We start from the raw sequence: 17613 nt of genomic DNA, 5'->3' as shown, positions 1-17613 counted from the left end.
TTGCACTTGACTTTGTTTTGAGTGAGGGAGGGCTGTGCAGGTCACCAGCCTCACTTCTCCTCCAGAGCCATCTGAATCCAGTGACCAGATGTTCATCAGGATGACTAGAGATGACCCAGGATGAGGCAATTGGGCTTAAGTGACTTGCCTAAGGTCACACAGCTAATGAGTGTCAAGTGTCTGAGGTGAGATTTGACCTCAGGTCCTCCTGACTCTTGCACTGGTGCTCTATCCACTGCACCACCTAGCTGCCCCAAGAATGGAGAGTAGGACAGGATAGAAGGAAGTCTTTCACAACATGACTGCTATGGAAGTGTTTTGTATGACTACATATGTATAACCTATATTAAACTGTTTGTCTTCTCAATGAGGGTGGATGGGGAGAGGGGAAGGGAAAGAATGTGGAACTCAAAGCTTTAAAAATGAATGCTAAAAATTGCTTTTACATGCAACTAGGAAATAAGACATATATATATCTTGCCATACAGGAAAATAGAAGGGATTGGGATAAGAGAGATGAGGAGGGCAACAGAAGGGATGGCAGATGAGGAGAAAGGATCATCAGAATACACGCTGTCTTGGAGTAGGGGAAGGGAGCAGACAGTGAGAAAATCTGAAATTCAAAATTTTGTGAAAGTGAATGTTGAAAACTGAAAATAAATGAATCTTAAAAAATTTAAAAAAACATGCTGGAATTCAGACTGAGGTGAAGCTGGTGAGAAAAGTCAAGAATAGGAAAAAAGGAATTTTAAAGACATATAGAGTAAAAGAGGAAAAAAAAGATGAAAAGATCAGATTGTTGTCTGGGTGGAGGGTAAATGATAACAGATAACAAAAAGAAAGCACTCAGAGATGCCGAACTCTTAAGTTTGCTTCTGCTTTTACTGGCAAAAATAGACCAGGGAATGCTATAGATATAGATAATTAGTATTTTAGCAAAGTATATATTTGATAGTATCTTATGCCCTTCTTGTGGAAAAGATGGAAATGTGTGCTAAGTGATTACATGATTTCAAAAATCAATCAACCAACCGTTATTCATTAAACATCTACTAAGTTCCAGGCACTGTACTAGAAATGTAAAGAACAAAAAAATTCTCTGCCCTTAAAGAGTTTTACATTCTACTGGGGGAAAATCATGTAGACATATAAATAAATACATAATATATATGAAGCAAATACAAGGTAACAAGCTTAGAAAGAATTAGGTCTTTCCAAACTAAACAAGAGTAGGATAAAGGAAGGGTGTTGGTAAGGATAAAAGAGAGGAAAGGTTCATTCAAAGGAGAAGCAGGAGAAAATCAAAGATAAACGTCTGCTAATCAGAGGCAGATAATCCTAGAGGAACCCAGAGAGGGAGAAGTAACTCTTTTTTGCTTAGAGATCTGGAAGAACTTCACTAGGGAGGTGATTTTTCACCTGGGTCTTGCTAGATGGGTAGGATTTAGAAAGGAGGAGTTGATGGGAGGAGGGCACTTAGGGTTACAAGAATGGTTCTGAGTAAGCACATGATTGACAAAATTGTTTTTTTTCCCAAATAGCCGAGGGTGTAGGAGGAGATAAAAGCTGGAAAAGCAAGTGGAGGGTGCCTTGAATGGCAGGGCTGATAAAGTCAATACCAAACTGGCTTTGGAATTTTTTTTTTCTGAAGTAAGTTGCAGATAAAACATGGTCTGGAATTGTTCTCTAATTGCTTTTTACATGATGGTATTTTGTTTTCTCAACAACCCTTGAGGCTTCTCCAGGGCACAGATCCTACCTTCTCCATATTTTCACTCTTCCACAGTTCTTAGGCCGAGGTTAAGGTCTCAGTAGACTAATCTAAAAATAGCCATCTACAGTGCAAAGATTGTTATTCCCCAGAAGGTTTCTTTTCTTAAAATTTTTGGACACATGAATTCAATGAGGATGAAGAAATTTCTTTTTTTTGTTTTAATTTATTTATTTTTAGTTTTCAACATTCACATTCACAAGACTTTGAGTTCTGAATTTTCTCCCCATTTCTCCCCTCCGCCCATCCCAAAACTTCATGCATTCCAATTACTCTTTCCCTAATCTGCCCTCCCTTTTATCACACTTCTCCCTTCTCTCAACCTCTTCCCCTCTATTTTCTTGTGGGGCAAGATAGATTTCTATACCCCATTGCCTGTATATCGTATTTCCCAGTTGCATGTAAAAATGATTTTTAACATTCGTTTTTAAAACTTTGAGTTCCAGCATCTCTCCCTTTCTCCCTCACCTTTCATCCCCACTGAGAAGACAAGCAATTCAATATAGGTTAGATATATGTCGTCATGCAAAAAAAACACTTCCATAACAGTCACGTTGTAAAAGACTATTTCTTTCCATCCTATCCTGCCCCCCATTTATTCTATTCTCTCTTTTGACCCTGTCCCTCCTCAAAAGTATTTACTTCTAAATACCCCCACTTCCCATTTGCCCTCTCTTCTATCATCCCCCCCCAGACCCCACTTATCCCTCTCTCCCCTACTTTCCTCTAGCATAAGATAGAATTTCATACCAAATTGAGTATGCATCTTATTCCCTCCTTAAGCCAAATCCGATGAGAGTAAGGTTCACTCTTTCCCTGTCACCTCCCCCCTCTTCTCCTTCATTGAAAAAGCTTTTTCCTGCCTCTTTAATGTGAGAGATAATTTACCCCATTCTAGTTCTTCCTTTCTCCTTTGGGGATGAAGAAATTTCACTAGAAAAGAAAGAGTTGTTCAGGAAGAACTTTAATTTGTTTAACTGTTCTCACAGATTGATTAGCTGATTAGGATTAGCTTTGAGGATTTTCAAGCAGATGAAAATCAGAGGGGGCTTTCTGATCAGATATGGGTTGGACTAAAATTTAACTCTGAGATTGTAACTCTCTGATGAGCAACACACATTTACTTGAATGACACTTTAAAATTTACTTTAAAAGTTATCCTTTGTCCTAGGTCAGTCTCACGTTACGAATTTTCAGAACTGAAGATTGTCTCTGCCTTTTCCAGTTGAGCTGGTTTAAGATTCATGTTTAAGAAAGCAGAAAACCTGATGCAGCGTTCTTTTCTCCCTTGTGGATGTATGGATCTTAGCCCCAGGAACATGGCTGAAGAGACAATGCAGAACCACTTTGGGGGAACGGCCATACCGTTCGAAGTGGAAATTGTTAACCTGGCACCTGCTGTTTATCAGCTTCCGGGCAACTACTCCGTGAAACTTGAGGAGGCCTTTTGGGCACTCTTACCCTCACTCCGATGGTTCTTCATTCCTTTGATTCTCCTCACCACTGCCACACTGGCCTTGAACCCCCTGCTCCTGGTCACCATCCTATGGAAGAAGAGATTCCGAAGTGAACCCCGTTACTTACTCTTTGCTAACGTTATGTTCTCTGATTTGGTCTATATCCTGTTCCATGTATTGGTTTCAACAAGTAACCTTACTGGCTGGACCCTTGGGCGAATTTTCTGTGGCCTCCTTACTGATGCTATATTCATCTCTTATGCGAGCACCATCTTGTCATTTACCGTCATGGTGGCAGATACCTACCTTGCTATAATGCGCCCCCTTCGCTATCTCTCCCTCATGTCCAGTGCCACTACCAGGAAAGCAGTGGCCATGATTTGGGTGGTGGCCTGCTTTTTCCCCACCTTCCTGGTTTGGTTCAGCAAACGGCAGGATTCTAGATTGACAGATGAACCCTCACTATGTATCCTGCAGTTGAATCTGAGTTCGCACTCAGACAGCAATCACTTGATCACCGTTGCTCATATTTTCATCTTCTGCTCTCTCTTTGTCTGTGCAGCTCTGATCTCCTACTGCTATGTGAAGATCTATCGCACGGCCAGGATGTCAGGCCTTTGTATAAATCGTTATTCGAGGGCCAAGGGAACATTACTGATTCATACGATGTTAATTGTACTGTATATCTGTCCAGTGGTGGTTTTTGCTGCAGATATTATGCTATCTAGGTACCATCCCATTGGAAACAACTCCCGATTATGGCTAATGGCCATTAACAGTGAAATACTGATGCTGCTTCCTAGAGCCCTGTTGCCTTACTTGTATGGACTGAGATATCGGCAGCTCCTCCAGACTCTCAAAGGCTTAGTCTCTAGGACAAGGACCAGTGATATTCACATAATTTCCCTCAGTTAGTGAAACTCAGAGTTTAAAGTAAGGAAACTCACCAGTCACATCAAATGGGTTCAAGGACTATCTTCTCCAGACATCAAAATTATTTTGTTCTGTTATAGTGAAACATTTTCTAGAAAAGTCAACAAACACTTACAAAATGCATATTATGTGCCAGGTGCTACAGTCTGTGCTGCTAACTGCATCCCCAGTCTCTGGAGACCAAATATGAAACAGAGCTTATTCCCAAAGAGCCCTTGATTATGAAGGAAAGGAAAAGAGGGAAGTGTCATGCACCACCTTTATCCTTCTCTTTAATTCCTAGACCTTGTGGATTTCTGTTTTGATTTGGTGACTTCTCTGATTTTGATGAATAAGATGACTGAGGTGGGGAGGGCGTCAAGGAGTTGGAGTGTCATTTTGACTTGATGGCAGGACCAAAGGCCTGCAAATAGCTCAGCTACAGCTTTGCTGAGCTCTTATCTCCTGGTTCTTAACTTTATTGCAAATGGTCCATAAACAGATTTTCTGTTAAATGTTTAGGCACCAGAAAAAGCATTTGTCAGACAGTTTTATTTGTTACCTGATCATAAAGTGTAATTATTCTGGGACATGCACCAGCCCATTGAAATGACATTGTTATTAAATATTTTCTTTTCTATAATGGTGTTGACTTTATTGATGTTTAGTTGTCTCCTTTCTGAATTCAAGAGTGAGCTGATCATAAATCTAATGCCTCTACTGCCTGTCCTTCTTTTGCTATAAAAGAAGGCAGAAACACACCATCCCAGCTAGGAAAACCTGTCATGCACTCAAACAAGTAGAATTAAAGGGAATTTTGTGCCTCCCTCTTAGTGAGCTAAAATACTTGTCTTTATAATTTCCCATGCCTCTATTGTCTTCGCTGAGATTGTAAAGTCCTAAGAGCCAGAGGTTGCATTCTTTTGCTTGAACTTCCTGTAGCATGGCTCACTCCTACTTTTCTCCATCTTCTCTCTCTCACAGTCCAGTCAGACCATTTTACTCACTGCTTCTAAATATGCCTAGTTCATTCTTTTCTTGAGAGTTTTGTTCCTACTGATGCCCCTGTTTAGAATGCCCCTTCGTATTTTCTCTATCCAAAGTCTGCCCATCCACAAGTTCTCAGTTCATATTGTAACTCCTTCATGAAGCCTTTCCAGACTGCCTCAATCTATATTGAACTATTACAACACTTCCAGTCCACACCACTTACCTACTCGTTATGTTTTCTCATATCGTTATTACTTTTCTTATATCTCATCCATCAGATTGTGAGTACCTCCGGGGAATGTGCCGTGCATTTTCCTATTTTTGTGCCCCCTGCCTAGCCCTCATTCCCGCTTCCTCCCCTTCCCCACTCTGCCAACATACGCGCACATCTTATAAGACTTAGCACAAGACTGAACATATAGTTCCGCTCAGTAAACACTTGAGTTGAATTGAATTACTATATCATTTGTACAAAAACCGCTGGAAAGACAGTGAAGGATTGATTTTTTAAAAAAGCATTTTATTGATATTTTTTTCTTCTTTGTTTACATCATTGTCACCCTTTCCCCTAAACCCTACCATATTACAAAATAAGTGTAGTCAAGCAAAACAAACCAACCTATAGAACATATCTGAAGACATATAGACCTTAGTCCACACTTCTGTATCAATTCATTCAAGTCTTCACAAGTTTCTCTGAATTCTTCATAACCGTCATTTTTAAAAAGCAAATAAAATTCCATTAAATTCAGATACTACTGTTTTCTAATTCTTTGTCATTGCAAAAAGGTGTTGCCATAAATATTTTTGTCTACACTATCATCTCCCTTCTATATCCCACCATTCACTGGTGTAAGTTGGTTTTCAGTCACATCCCTGAGTTTCAGTTACATATGCATACCCATAGGCATATTTGTACAGAAGTACAAATATATAGGTAGATACAGACACAGACCCACAGATACACACACATTTATAGAGACCCAGACCCAGAGGGATAATGCAACATCCCTTCTTTCCTCCTTCCTCTCCTTGGCTGTTCTCCTTTCTCAGGTCAGCTTACTAACTCTGTCACTGTCCCTCTCTTGGTCTCAGTTTCTTTGTCTCTAAAATGATGATGTTTGTGTTAGATCTTATGCTTTTTTGGTGTTATAGTCTTTTTTGGTCAGTCTAGTGAAACTGATGAATCCCTACTCAGAATAATATTTTTAAATTCATAAAATACAACATACAAGATGATATATTAAGCCAATTATATTGTAATATGGTTATCAAAATATTTTTTAGAAAATAAAAAAAACCCAGGAGGTTCAGAACCCCTAGACCATATAGTCTCTAAAGTCTAGTCCGAATCTAAATCTATGTTCTGGTAGAACCATATACAATCATTGTTACCATCTCTCCATACCCTTAGTCATCAAGTATAGCATAGTAGAATGTAAGATATTGGGACAGAGATCGTCTTGCTTTTGTACCTTTATTTCTATTGTCTTGCCAGCAGTCCTGCACATAATGATGTTCTTTGAACTGAAGGGGAACAATTTAACACTAACTATTCCACTCTATCAAGGAGAACCCATCCACTGAAAGGGAAACAACATGGGCTTTACCATTAGTAGAAATGCTTCTTTCCGACATAAATGACTAATGGTAAAAAAAAAAAAAATTCCCACACTTCTATAGTGCTTTATAGTTTTATAAAAATTTCTTCATAACTCTATGACATGGATAGTGTGTCCCTAGTGAAGGAGAAAATCCATTAGACTTCTTGGCAGCAGACCTAGGTACAAGTACCAACTTAAACATTTATCAGCTATGTGAGCTTAAAAAAAAGAGCCATTTAACCTCTGTAACTCTGTTTCCCAATTTATTGAAGAGGAATGCCTGTCTGTCTAACAGGGTTGTTTGAAGGAAAGTTATATAAATGTGAGCTATTATTAGTTCAATTTTGTAAGTCATTTGGTTGTTAAATGACAGATCTGGGAAATGCAAACCCTAATTTTCTGGATTCCAAGTTTAATGTTCAGGTCATTACTGCCTCCACGTTTGGAGACAGCCAAATATCTAGATGTTTACTGTTATGTAGGCAAAACATCCAATAGCTTCTTTCCCTCTCACAGACTTAAGCCTAGTGATCTATTTCACAGGATTTAGGAGAGTTTTTTTTTTTTAAGTCTCCAAGTCTAATAATTGCAAAAAAGTCAGGGCTACATTTGTATGGACTAGGACACATCCATTAAGTTCAGGCTAGATTCATACCTAGATAGATAGGGGTACTGGATCATTTGACTGACAGATTGTTTCACCAAGTAGCAGTCTATTTCATCCAGGTCATTATGGAAATGAAGACTTAGACATCTGTGAAAAAAAGCCCAGTGAACTGAGAGGGCAAAATCAGTCAGACTGGTTTAGAATGAGTGCCTAGAATTACAACTGATAGACTGTATTTATCTATTTTCATCTGATTGGTGGGTACTTCAAGGACAAGAGAGAGGAGATGTTTAGGACAGAGAAGTGGCTCATTGGATTTTAGAACTGGAAAAGGCTTTAGTAGTCACTTAATCCAACTCTTAATTTTATGGACAAAGAATAAGAAGACTAGTGATGTATTATTGGTGTGAACTGGTAAATGTTTAAACAATAATGTTTAACTGGTTCTACAAAAAAATGTATATGACACATTTTTAAAGTTTTATCTGCTTTTTGACACTTTTTCTATTACTTTCTAAAATCTAGACAATCAACAAAACAATAAACCATGCTCTAATTTGTAGCATTTGCAATGTCTGGGGTATAAATGTTCATACTAAAAAATATAACAATTGACTCTCACAAGCTGGTTCGAGCTGATTCCATCATGTGCCTGAAATATACATGTGGCACAAAACCTTGAAGAGATCTGTAATTTTGTGTGAATCACATCGATCAATATAGATCACAATCTATCACTGATTTGGTAGACAAGTCCTAGAGAGTTGCTTGAGGCATAGAAAAATTAAGTGACTTTGCCCAGGGTCGTAAACCAAAGGAGTATTAGAGGCTTTTGAATTTAAGACTCTTTGACTCTAAGTTCACAGGATTTAGACTTACCATGTTCCAGGTTGATTCTCACAACAACTTTTAGAGGTAAATGCTTTTATTATCCCTATTTTACAGAAGAGGAAACTGAAGCAAACAGAGGCTAAATGATTTGCCCAGGTTCACACAGCTAGTGAGTGTCTAAGTCAGGATTTGAAATCGGATATTCCTGCGGCTCTACTCACTACCCACTTTCCTGCACTATAGATATGTTATGGGCGTGCGCTGCTTTTCTGACTCCATGAAAGAACAATGTTTCAGAGTTAGAAAAACCTTAGAAGCCATCTTGTGCAACCCGTTTGTTTTCCAAATAAAGAAACTGAGGCCCAAAGTGACTTGTCTAAAGGTCACAGAGTAAGTGGCAGAATTAGGATTTGAAGCCAGATTTTCCGGCCCCAGATCCACTGCCCTTTCCATTACACCACACTGTCTCTACTGATCATGACTGTCCCTTGTCATTGTCATTGTGGCCCATTTTTGGAATGCCCAAGTCTTTTTCTCTCACAGCTGCACCAATATGACCCTGCATTCTGTATGTTTCCTTCATCTAACACCAAACCTAATGATCTCTATAGCACCATACATCTAAGACTGTGAACTTCTTGTGAGCAGGGACTATATTTTGCCTTTCTTTGTATTCTCAGAGCTTAATACAGTGCCTGGTACTTAAATGCTTGTTGAATGACTGACTAAGACAGAGATATTTAACAGAACCAGTATACAACATTACACACACACACGTATGTCACCATGTCTGATACTGAAGGATAATATTTTAAAGTGAAAAAGGACTTTAAAGAGCATTTAACTCAGCCTCTTTGTTTTACAGGGCCAGACAGGTGACTTACCCAAGATTACCTAGCTTTTTGGTTGCAGACTCAGGATTAAAACTGGGTCTTCTGATTCTCAGTTCAATATTCTTTCTCCAATAAGCAGTCAATGTAAGCATCTGATTTGAGCCTAAAGGCTGATGTGGCATTGCAATTCACACTAGGAGGAGGTAAGTAAAGGACACAAGAAGTCCTTGCTGGGCCTTGCCCATCATATGTGTATGGGGGAGAGTTGATGTAAGAGTCAGAAAGTTCCCTTAAGATAACATAACTGGTGGCCTCAAATTAGGATGCTTTCTACCGCACAAGAGTCTAAGGGTCTTGGTGATCTCTCTGTAGCGCAGCCCATAGAAGTAAGGGGACAGAGCTTTGGGGAGGACCACCAGGATGTTACAGATGGTGAGTGACAACCATATCCCAGTCTGTAGATTTATGTGATGATTACGGTAAAGCAGTGTTTCAACCACATGTGCCAGAAGAGGGCAAAAGTATAAGAATAGCATTGTGTGGTGCAACAGGTATGTGATGCTTGCCCGGGAGGTCATGCCCCTCCAAATGCCCAGTTGACGGGTTTTCACATAGAGGCTGAAGTAGCAAAAAGTAATTAGGAAGAGGCAGAGGAAGAGGGAGGTAACTGAAAGTACATAGCAGAATTTGACAGCATTATCTCCATGCATGGTCATTACCAGAATGACTGGGAGGGAACAGATTTCCACTGGGCAAAGTGCTGGCTCCTGCGTTGCCCACAGGATAAAGAAGAGGATGGCAGGGAAGAGACCAGCAAAGACCCAGATGGATAAGATAAGTTTCTTGGTTCGGAGCAAGGTCAGGATGGAGGCATACTGCAGTGGCCACAGGATGGCCACATATGTGTCTAACACCATGGCCACAGCGGTGAGGAGGCTGCCACAGTAGGCCTGTGAAATCAGGAACAGGAGGAGGACACAGGCATACCTGGGGAGTCGGAAGTCAGCTATATTCAAGATGGTGGAGAGTGTGTAGAAAAAAAGGTAGAGCAGGTTGTAAAGCATGGCACTACCCAAGATGAGGTATCGTGGCTCCTGGCGGGCATGGAAATTGGAGAAGATGGCAAACAAGATGAAAGGGATGACTGCAGCAGCCACCAACAGACAGATGACGGGGGGAATGAAGAAGAGTTTCACCCCTGTAAACTGGGATAGGGGAGCCCAGTCCCATATCCTGGACAATGAGCTCCTGTTCAAGGGCAAGGTGTCATTGGTGTCTGCCTCTCTGCTGAAGACCAGGGTTGTGCTCAGTAGGAAGACCGAGAAGCAGACTGTGATGTTCATCTCTTGGATTGTCCTGGAGTAACTGGGGAGAAGAAACCAATACCTTGGTTGGGAGTTGCTGAAGATGCTTACAAATTCTAGGCTTTCAGAGCTAGGTTCTGAGGGGATACTACACGTGTCAGACCAGGATCTAGGCTGATAGCATATGCACAACAGGCACAGGGTTCAAGGTCAAGTCGTCAGTCAGAAAAAGGATATGTAATAATTAGAATAACAACATTTATATGACACTTTAAAGTTTGCAAAGCATGTTGCATGCATGAGCTCATTTAAACCTGACAACATCCCTGAAAAGTGATTTTTTTAAATGAGGAAACTTGAGTTCAGAGAGATTAAGTGATTTACCAGTGGTCACAAAGCTAGCAAATGTCAGAGGCAGAATTTGAGCTCAGGGTTTTCCAGACTCCAAGTCCATCACTCTACTAGCCCAAACGAATGACCTTGAGTTCATTAGGCAAAGCTACCCATGAATTCTGGGCATTCCATGGTCATAGGACAGGGAGGCGGGGAGTAAAGTTAGAGCAGGCAGGCTATGATTGGTATCAGAACTAAAACAAGCAAGAGGGACCCCACAGGTAGCAAGATCTAGTTGTCATGAACTAGTATACCCTAGTAATCCAGCTGGTTTAGGGCTGTGATCTCGGGACTGGATCTGGCTGCCCAGATTTTATGCTTCTTGTAGAATATGGATGGCTAAGGATTGACAGGCATGCAATGAGAATTTTCAAGTGGTAAGGCTTACCTTTCAGGTCCTTCGGTGGTTGCAGCAACTGCTTAATGCAGAGATGGACCTACGCTGACTTGACATGGCAGTGTTGGATCAGAGGAAACAGTCTGACTCCTTTATCAGACTGGTGTTCCTGGTAGAAAGTTCAAGGGTGATCAAATATTAGAGCATATTTATCAAGTCCAAGAGATTCTTTCCCCAGAAGATGAGATTCTTTCCTCCTGAGAAATAACCTGCATCAGAAACCACCAGTTCTCTCTGAGTCTGTTCAAAGAACTGGTACCCTCAGATCACTCTCTGCTTAGTGACTATATCCAGTTATTCATTCCTGACAATAAATCCCAGGGCCTGTACCCATTGCCCAAGTCCAACAAGGCAGCAGATGGAATATTGACTTGATTAAATAGAGGGAGATAAAAAAAGATGTTCTGACAAAATAAAGCCATAAATGGATCAGCTGACCAGTCAGCAATTCTATGCCGGTGCCAAATTTATTGATCAGACAAAATCAATTAAAGTAACATCACAAAAAAGAAACCCTCTTGTAAATAGTGTGCCACAAGACAGCGTGATACAGTAGATAGAAGACTGGTCTTCTAGTTTGAATGACATAGGTTCAGATCTTGCCTCTGATACATTCTGATTATGTGATCATGGGTAAGTCATTTGATCTTTCAGTCTGAGGCAGTTCTCTAAGACCATAAATTACATGTACAGTACATATCTGCATCTGTGAAGGGAGTTGCCACACTAGAGGTTTCCCACACCAATGAGATAATAGGCCTAGATGAACTCTCTCAGTGGCTACCTTCCATTCCCCTAATGTACCAATTTGTGGTTAATAAAAATAGTAATAATGACTTGCATTGATTTTTCTTAAAATGTTTTATTGACATATTTTGTTTTTACATTACCTTCATTTCTAATTATACACCTGATTCCTCTTACCCAGTGATTCATTCCCTGTAGAAAGAGGAAAAAATAAAGCAGTTTTTCAAAATCAACCAACACATCAACCGAGTCTAGCAGTATGCGCAATGTTCCATGGTCCCCAAATTACACAAAGGAGGGAGGTGAGTTTCCTTTTCTCTTCTGGGAGGAGGAAGGAGGGGTTAGTGCTTTGTATTTTTCAAAGCATTTCCATATTCATTATATCATTTGATCCTCTTAATCCTTTTAAGTAGGCAGGGCAGTTATTATTATCTCCACTAGGAAGAGGATTGTGAGGTCAAGGCACTTGCCCAATGACAGGACAAAGACTAGAACCTAGTTCAGAACTTTTGTGGAGGAAGTCCTAAAAATTACATGTCTATGTGTGCAACTTAAGATCATGTAAGGAGGATGCAGACTTTTTTTGTGACTCATTCTGTTCTCAAAGAGCTCTTCCTTGCTCAAGTAATGCTGAATTCTGCTGGAGGGTCATGGAACTATGAAGACTGGGCTCACTGTGAATGTATGTTATTTAATGTCTGGTGGCTTGGTGATCATGCTTTCAATCTTCCCTGATTAATTTTGCATCACTCTTTGTACAATGTTGATTATAAACTTCTCTTTCCTTAAACCTTCCAAACCTACAAATAAACTAGATCTAAATAGTAGAAGTAATATTTATTGTTCATGGGTAGATAAAGCCAATGTAATTTTTAAAATGACAATTTTGCCTAATTAATCTATTTAATGCTATCCTAATTAAATTACTAAAAGATCATTTTACTGAGTTAGAAAAAACAATAACAAAGTTCATTTGGAAGCTCCAAAAGATCAGGAACTTCAAAGAAACTAGAGCAAAAGAAGTAAAGAAAGTAGATTCAGCAGTTCAGCAGAACTTAAACTATATTATAAGGGAGAGCATTTTTGAAGTATGACAAAAATGATTTTGATAATTTTAGATTAAAATCTTTTTGTATACATAAAACCTATGTAGTCAAGAATAGAAGGAATGCAGAAAATAGGGGAAAAAATTTCGTAGACAATCTCTCAGAAAGGATGGGATTAAGTTGCAATACTACTGTGGTGTAGGAAATGATGCACTGGTTGATATAGAAAAACATGGAAAGACTCAGACCTGTAAAGGAAGTTTCTATCCACATTCAGAGAAACAGATGACAGGTAGAAATAAGCGTAGAATGGTCTTACATATATGTGTATGTTTATATATATATGCATTTATATCCACACTTAGTTGTAGCCTTGTTTGGGGTTGAGGCAGAGGGAGAGAGGGGAAAAAATAAAGTAAAAAGTGCACAGCAAAGAATAAAAGAGAACTAACAAGCAAGCAAAGAAAAACTGGGTAACTCTGAAAACAATATGTAGTATTTATTATATACATTTTCTTGAAATGGAAATTTATTATTTTATATTGAATCCTCTCTGCTGTGTACATGGCAATGTTTTTTTTCCTCCTTTTCTCATTTTATATTTAAATTTAAAATAAAAAATTATCAAATAAAAAAAGAAGAGAAAAAAAGAAAAAACCCTCCAAACCACTTCTTCCCCACTCCTTTTTAGTAGAGATCTTTGTCTCCTACTTTACTGAGAAAAATAGAGACTATTGGTTGAGAGCTCCCATTTCCCTCCATATTCCACCCCAAAAATCTTTTTGGTTTACCCCTTTTCTCCTCCTTTGTTTCCATTTTCTGATGGAGTAGACTTCTTCCTGCCAGGGCTAAATCATCCACTGTGCTCTTGCTCCCAACCACTTTCCCTCCTCTAAGCTTGCCGCCTCTATCATTCTCTCTCTGTCACCTTCAATCTCTTATCACTGGTTCCTTCTCTGCCACCTGGAAATATGCTTAGGTTACCCCCATGCTTTAAAAACCCTCATTTGACTCTTCCATTTACTCCATTAATTTAAGCGTTTATCCTACATGTCCTCCCTTTCATAGCCAAACTCCTAGAAAGAGCCATTTACACTTATTGCCTTAATTTTTTTTTTAACTTTTCACACTTAGTTGTAGCCTTGTTTAGGCTACAACAGTTTTTCATAATTGGGCTTCAGTCCCAATATTTGACTGAAATTGCTCTGTTCAAGGTTACCAATGATCTCTGAATTGCAAAGTCTAATTTGCCTTTCTCAGTTCTTGATCTTTCCATAGCTTCTGACACTGAATGGTCCCTTCCATTTGACCCCTCTTTTTTCTTTTAGATTCTATGACACTGTTCCTCCTTTTCTGACTTTTTCACCTTTCAGTCTCATTTTCTAGATCACCATCACCCTCCCACTTACTCAATGTGGTTTGGGCATCCCCCAAAGCTCTGACCTATGCCTTCTTTCTTTACCTTCTTTCTTTGTGATTTTATCAGCACTCCTAAGTTTAATTATTTCTTTGCAGCTAACTTCTAAGTATATATATCCAGCCAAGGAGGAAAAAGTAAAGTTGGTGACCTTGCACAACCCTCCCTCACTCAAAACAAAGTCAAGTGAAAGTCATGTCATCATTTCTCTGATGTCATGGTCTTCTTTGAAAATGAAGGACAAACACAACAACAACATATATCCAGCCATAATCTCCCTCTTGACTTTTGGTTCCATTTTACTAACTACCTACTAGATATCTCCACCTGAACATTCTTTATGCACTTCACACTCAATATGTCCAAAATAGAACTTGTATTTCTCCTAAACTCATTCCTTCTGCAAATCCTTTTTCTGTGTAGGGCCCCACCATCCTTCCAGTCATTTAGGTTCACATCATTGTAGTCATCCTACATTCTTCCCTCTCTCACACCCCATGTTCAATCAATAAACCAACAAACATTTGTTGATCTTACCTTTCCAGCATCTCTCCAGTTCGTTCTTTTCTCTCTCATCAACAGCTTCTATGCTAGTTCATGTTGGGGGTGTAAGCTCAGTTCCATGTGGACAGTCTCGGGTGGGTAAAGGTGAGGACTTCTAAACCTTAGAGTTCTCATGAGGCCCCCCAGGGAACAGCAGGGAATTGAGGTGTGAGACCGGGCTATCTCGTGCATTTCCGCCTCTTCCCATGGGAAAAGTGCTGGGAGAGAGCATCCCCACCCTCGAGATTGGCCCCGGGTCTGAGCACACCTATTGTTGTCTAACAGGCATGGTATTCAGGTGCAAACTATGCGGCAGGAGAGCTTAAGTAGGGTCAGGAAAGCCTGAAGGCGCTCTTAGCGCTGAGGGGCCCTTAGGGGACAGAAGGCCCCTCTTCCCTCTCTCCACTCTTCTTTCTTCCCTCTCCCCTCTCTCCCTCTTCCACTTCCACTTCTGCTTCCAGTCTCTTACTGTAAGATCTTTGCCTCCTTGGGAGATTTCTGTCTCCTCAGGAAGAGTTCCCCCTGCACATGTAACCAAGACCCTGAATAAAGCCTAACCCTTGTTCGACTCTGGAAAGTCTCTTCTCTCATACGTTTATCCGGTTTGGCCAGCCGAAGACCTGTGATAGGTAAGGTAAGACTTGGGTAGCCCTTAGGCCTCTAGGCCTGGCAAGTTCATGTTCTCATCTTCTCTTACTTGAAATATTGCAATAGCCTCCTCAATTGGTCCCTTTGCTTTAGATTTCTCCCCTATCTAATCCACTCTTTACACAGCTGACAAATTGATATTCCTAAAACAAATATATAACCATGTAAACTCTTCTCTCCATTAAAAAATCCTCAAAAAATTGCCAAAAACTGGAAGTCAAAGGGATGCCCATCAATTGGGGAATGGCTGAATAAATTATGATATATGAATGTAATGGAATACTATTGTGCCATAAGAAATGATGAACAAGAAGACTTCAGAGAGGCCTAGAAGGACTTATATGATCTGATGCTGAGTGAAAGGAGCAGAACCAGGAGAACTTTGTGCACAGCAACGACCACAGTGTGCAAGAGTTTTTTCTGGTAGACTTGGAATTTCGTAATAACACAAGAACTTATTAAAAAAAAAAAATCCCAGTGGTGGCTTTCTAAGGCAAAATGCCTTCCACACTCAGAGAAAGAAATATGGAAGTCATTCACAGAATGTAGCAGATCAGGTTTGTGTGTGTGTGTGTGTGTGTGTGTGTGTGTGTTTTTGCATATCATGTTTTGATTTGTTATATGATTTCTTCCATTTATTTTAGTTTGACTACATAGCATGACTATAGTGAAAACGTACTCAATAGGAAAGTATAGGTACAACCTATGCAGAATTGTATGCTGTAGTGGGGAGGGAGGGGAGTAGTGGGGGGTAGGTGTGGGGGGGATAAAATCTTAATTTTATGGCAGTGATTGTAAAACATTAAAAAAATAATTTTTTAAAAAAAGAAAAAAATCCTCAATAGTTTCTATTGTCTTTAGGATAAAATACAAGATTTTTAACTTGGCATTTAAAGTCCTTTACAATCTGCCTCACTTTTCTTTTACATTTTATTCCCTATTATTCCTCTTCTGTTTGTGGCTACCTTTGTTTTACTTATACAAAAACTTTTTAATGTAATCTAAATTATCCATTTTACACCTCAAACTGCTCTCTATCTCTTGTTTATTCATAAATTGTTTGCCTATTCATAAGTCTGATAGGTAATATGTTCCATGTTCTTGAAATTTTTTTTGGTAATATCTTTATGTCTAGATCATGTACCCATTTTGACTTTATCTTGGTAAATGGTTTAAGATATTTGTCTATGCCCAATTTCTGTCAGACTGCTATCCCATTTTCTCAATGATTTTTTAAAAAAATCAAATAATGAATTCTTAGGTTAGGGAGGGGGAGGAGTGGAGAGGGAAGAAAAAAGAAAAAGAAACTTTATTATATATCTAAAAGGAATAGCATGTGTTGTACATAATAGAGTTACAGTTTCATGTGCAGTCATCTTTTTAAGAAATTCTACCATGTTATAAAGAAGCTTGTTTTAATTCATAAATTAAAAATAAAATGAAAAAATTATTCCCTTTCCTTCACTCTGTTCCACTGAAATTGACTTATTGGTTGTTCAAGTTCATGTCATTCTATCACCTGTTTTTTATTATCTCTGTATTTTTGCCTACACTGTTTGACACATCTGGTATGGACTCTTCCTCCTCACTTTCTCCTCACAGAATACCTAGCTTCCTTCAAAACACAGTTGAGGTGCATGCTACCTACTACCATGGTGTTAATCACTTACTTCTTCTTGAAAATGCTTTATGTTGTTTTGAATTACTTACTTATGTACATGATTTTCCCTCTAGTGCTTATTGGCGATCACAGAAAGACTCAGTAGGAGCTGCAGACCATACTGTGGGCATGTGGCTTGCTCTCTGGAATCGGGAAGTTGTTATGGGAGAAGTATCTCCTCTCTGAGTTCATGTGGTAGGTAACTGCTGCCAAATATGTATAAATAACAATTCACAACAGAAATTATGGAGGTTATAAACTTGAATTTTATTATTATGCTCAAGTGTAGGCTCAGGTCTCTGAAAATATCTGAACCCCTGTTAGGATTCTAACAAGGTTTTTTATAGGCAAAATTGCATCAGAGTGACAGAGAAATAATTCATGTACACATTGCAATCTTGTATATTTCTTTTAAGCCATAAAAAAGAGAAGATCCATAATTCCATACTTCCT

General features: G+C 39.3%; 2 protein-coding genes across 2 annotated transcripts; one reads left to right on the top strand and one right to left on the bottom strand.

The window, feature by feature from the left end:
- The first annotated feature begins 2778 nt into the window (after positions 1-2778).
- Positions 2779-4739, top strand: GPR148 (G protein-coupled receptor 148). The gene has a single exon (XM_072617024.1). The coding sequence runs from the start codon at positions 3016-3018 to the stop codon at positions 4141-4143; it is 1128 nt and encodes a 375-aa protein (XP_072473125.1). The 5' UTR covers positions 2779-3015; the 3' UTR covers positions 4144-4739.
- A 4556-nt stretch (positions 4740-9295) lies between these two features.
- On the bottom strand, positions 9296-10348 carry LOC140507918 (probable G-protein coupled receptor 148). Its single transcript, XM_072615743.1, has one exon. The coding sequence runs from the start codon at positions 10346-10348 to the stop codon at positions 9296-9298; it is 1053 nt and encodes a 350-aa protein (XP_072471844.1).
- Positions 10349-17613: the final 7265 nt, after the last annotated feature.

This window comes from Notamacropus eugenii, chromosome 5, assembly GCF_028372415.1.
Source record: "Notamacropus eugenii isolate mMacEug1 chromosome 5, mMacEug1.pri_v2, whole genome shotgun sequence".
NCBI classification, from domain to species: Eukaryota; Metazoa; Chordata; class Mammalia; order Diprotodontia; family Macropodidae; genus Notamacropus; species Notamacropus eugenii.
The sequence above is the reverse complement of the archived record's forward strand: the minus strand, read 5'-3'. Positions and strand labels throughout refer to the sequence as shown.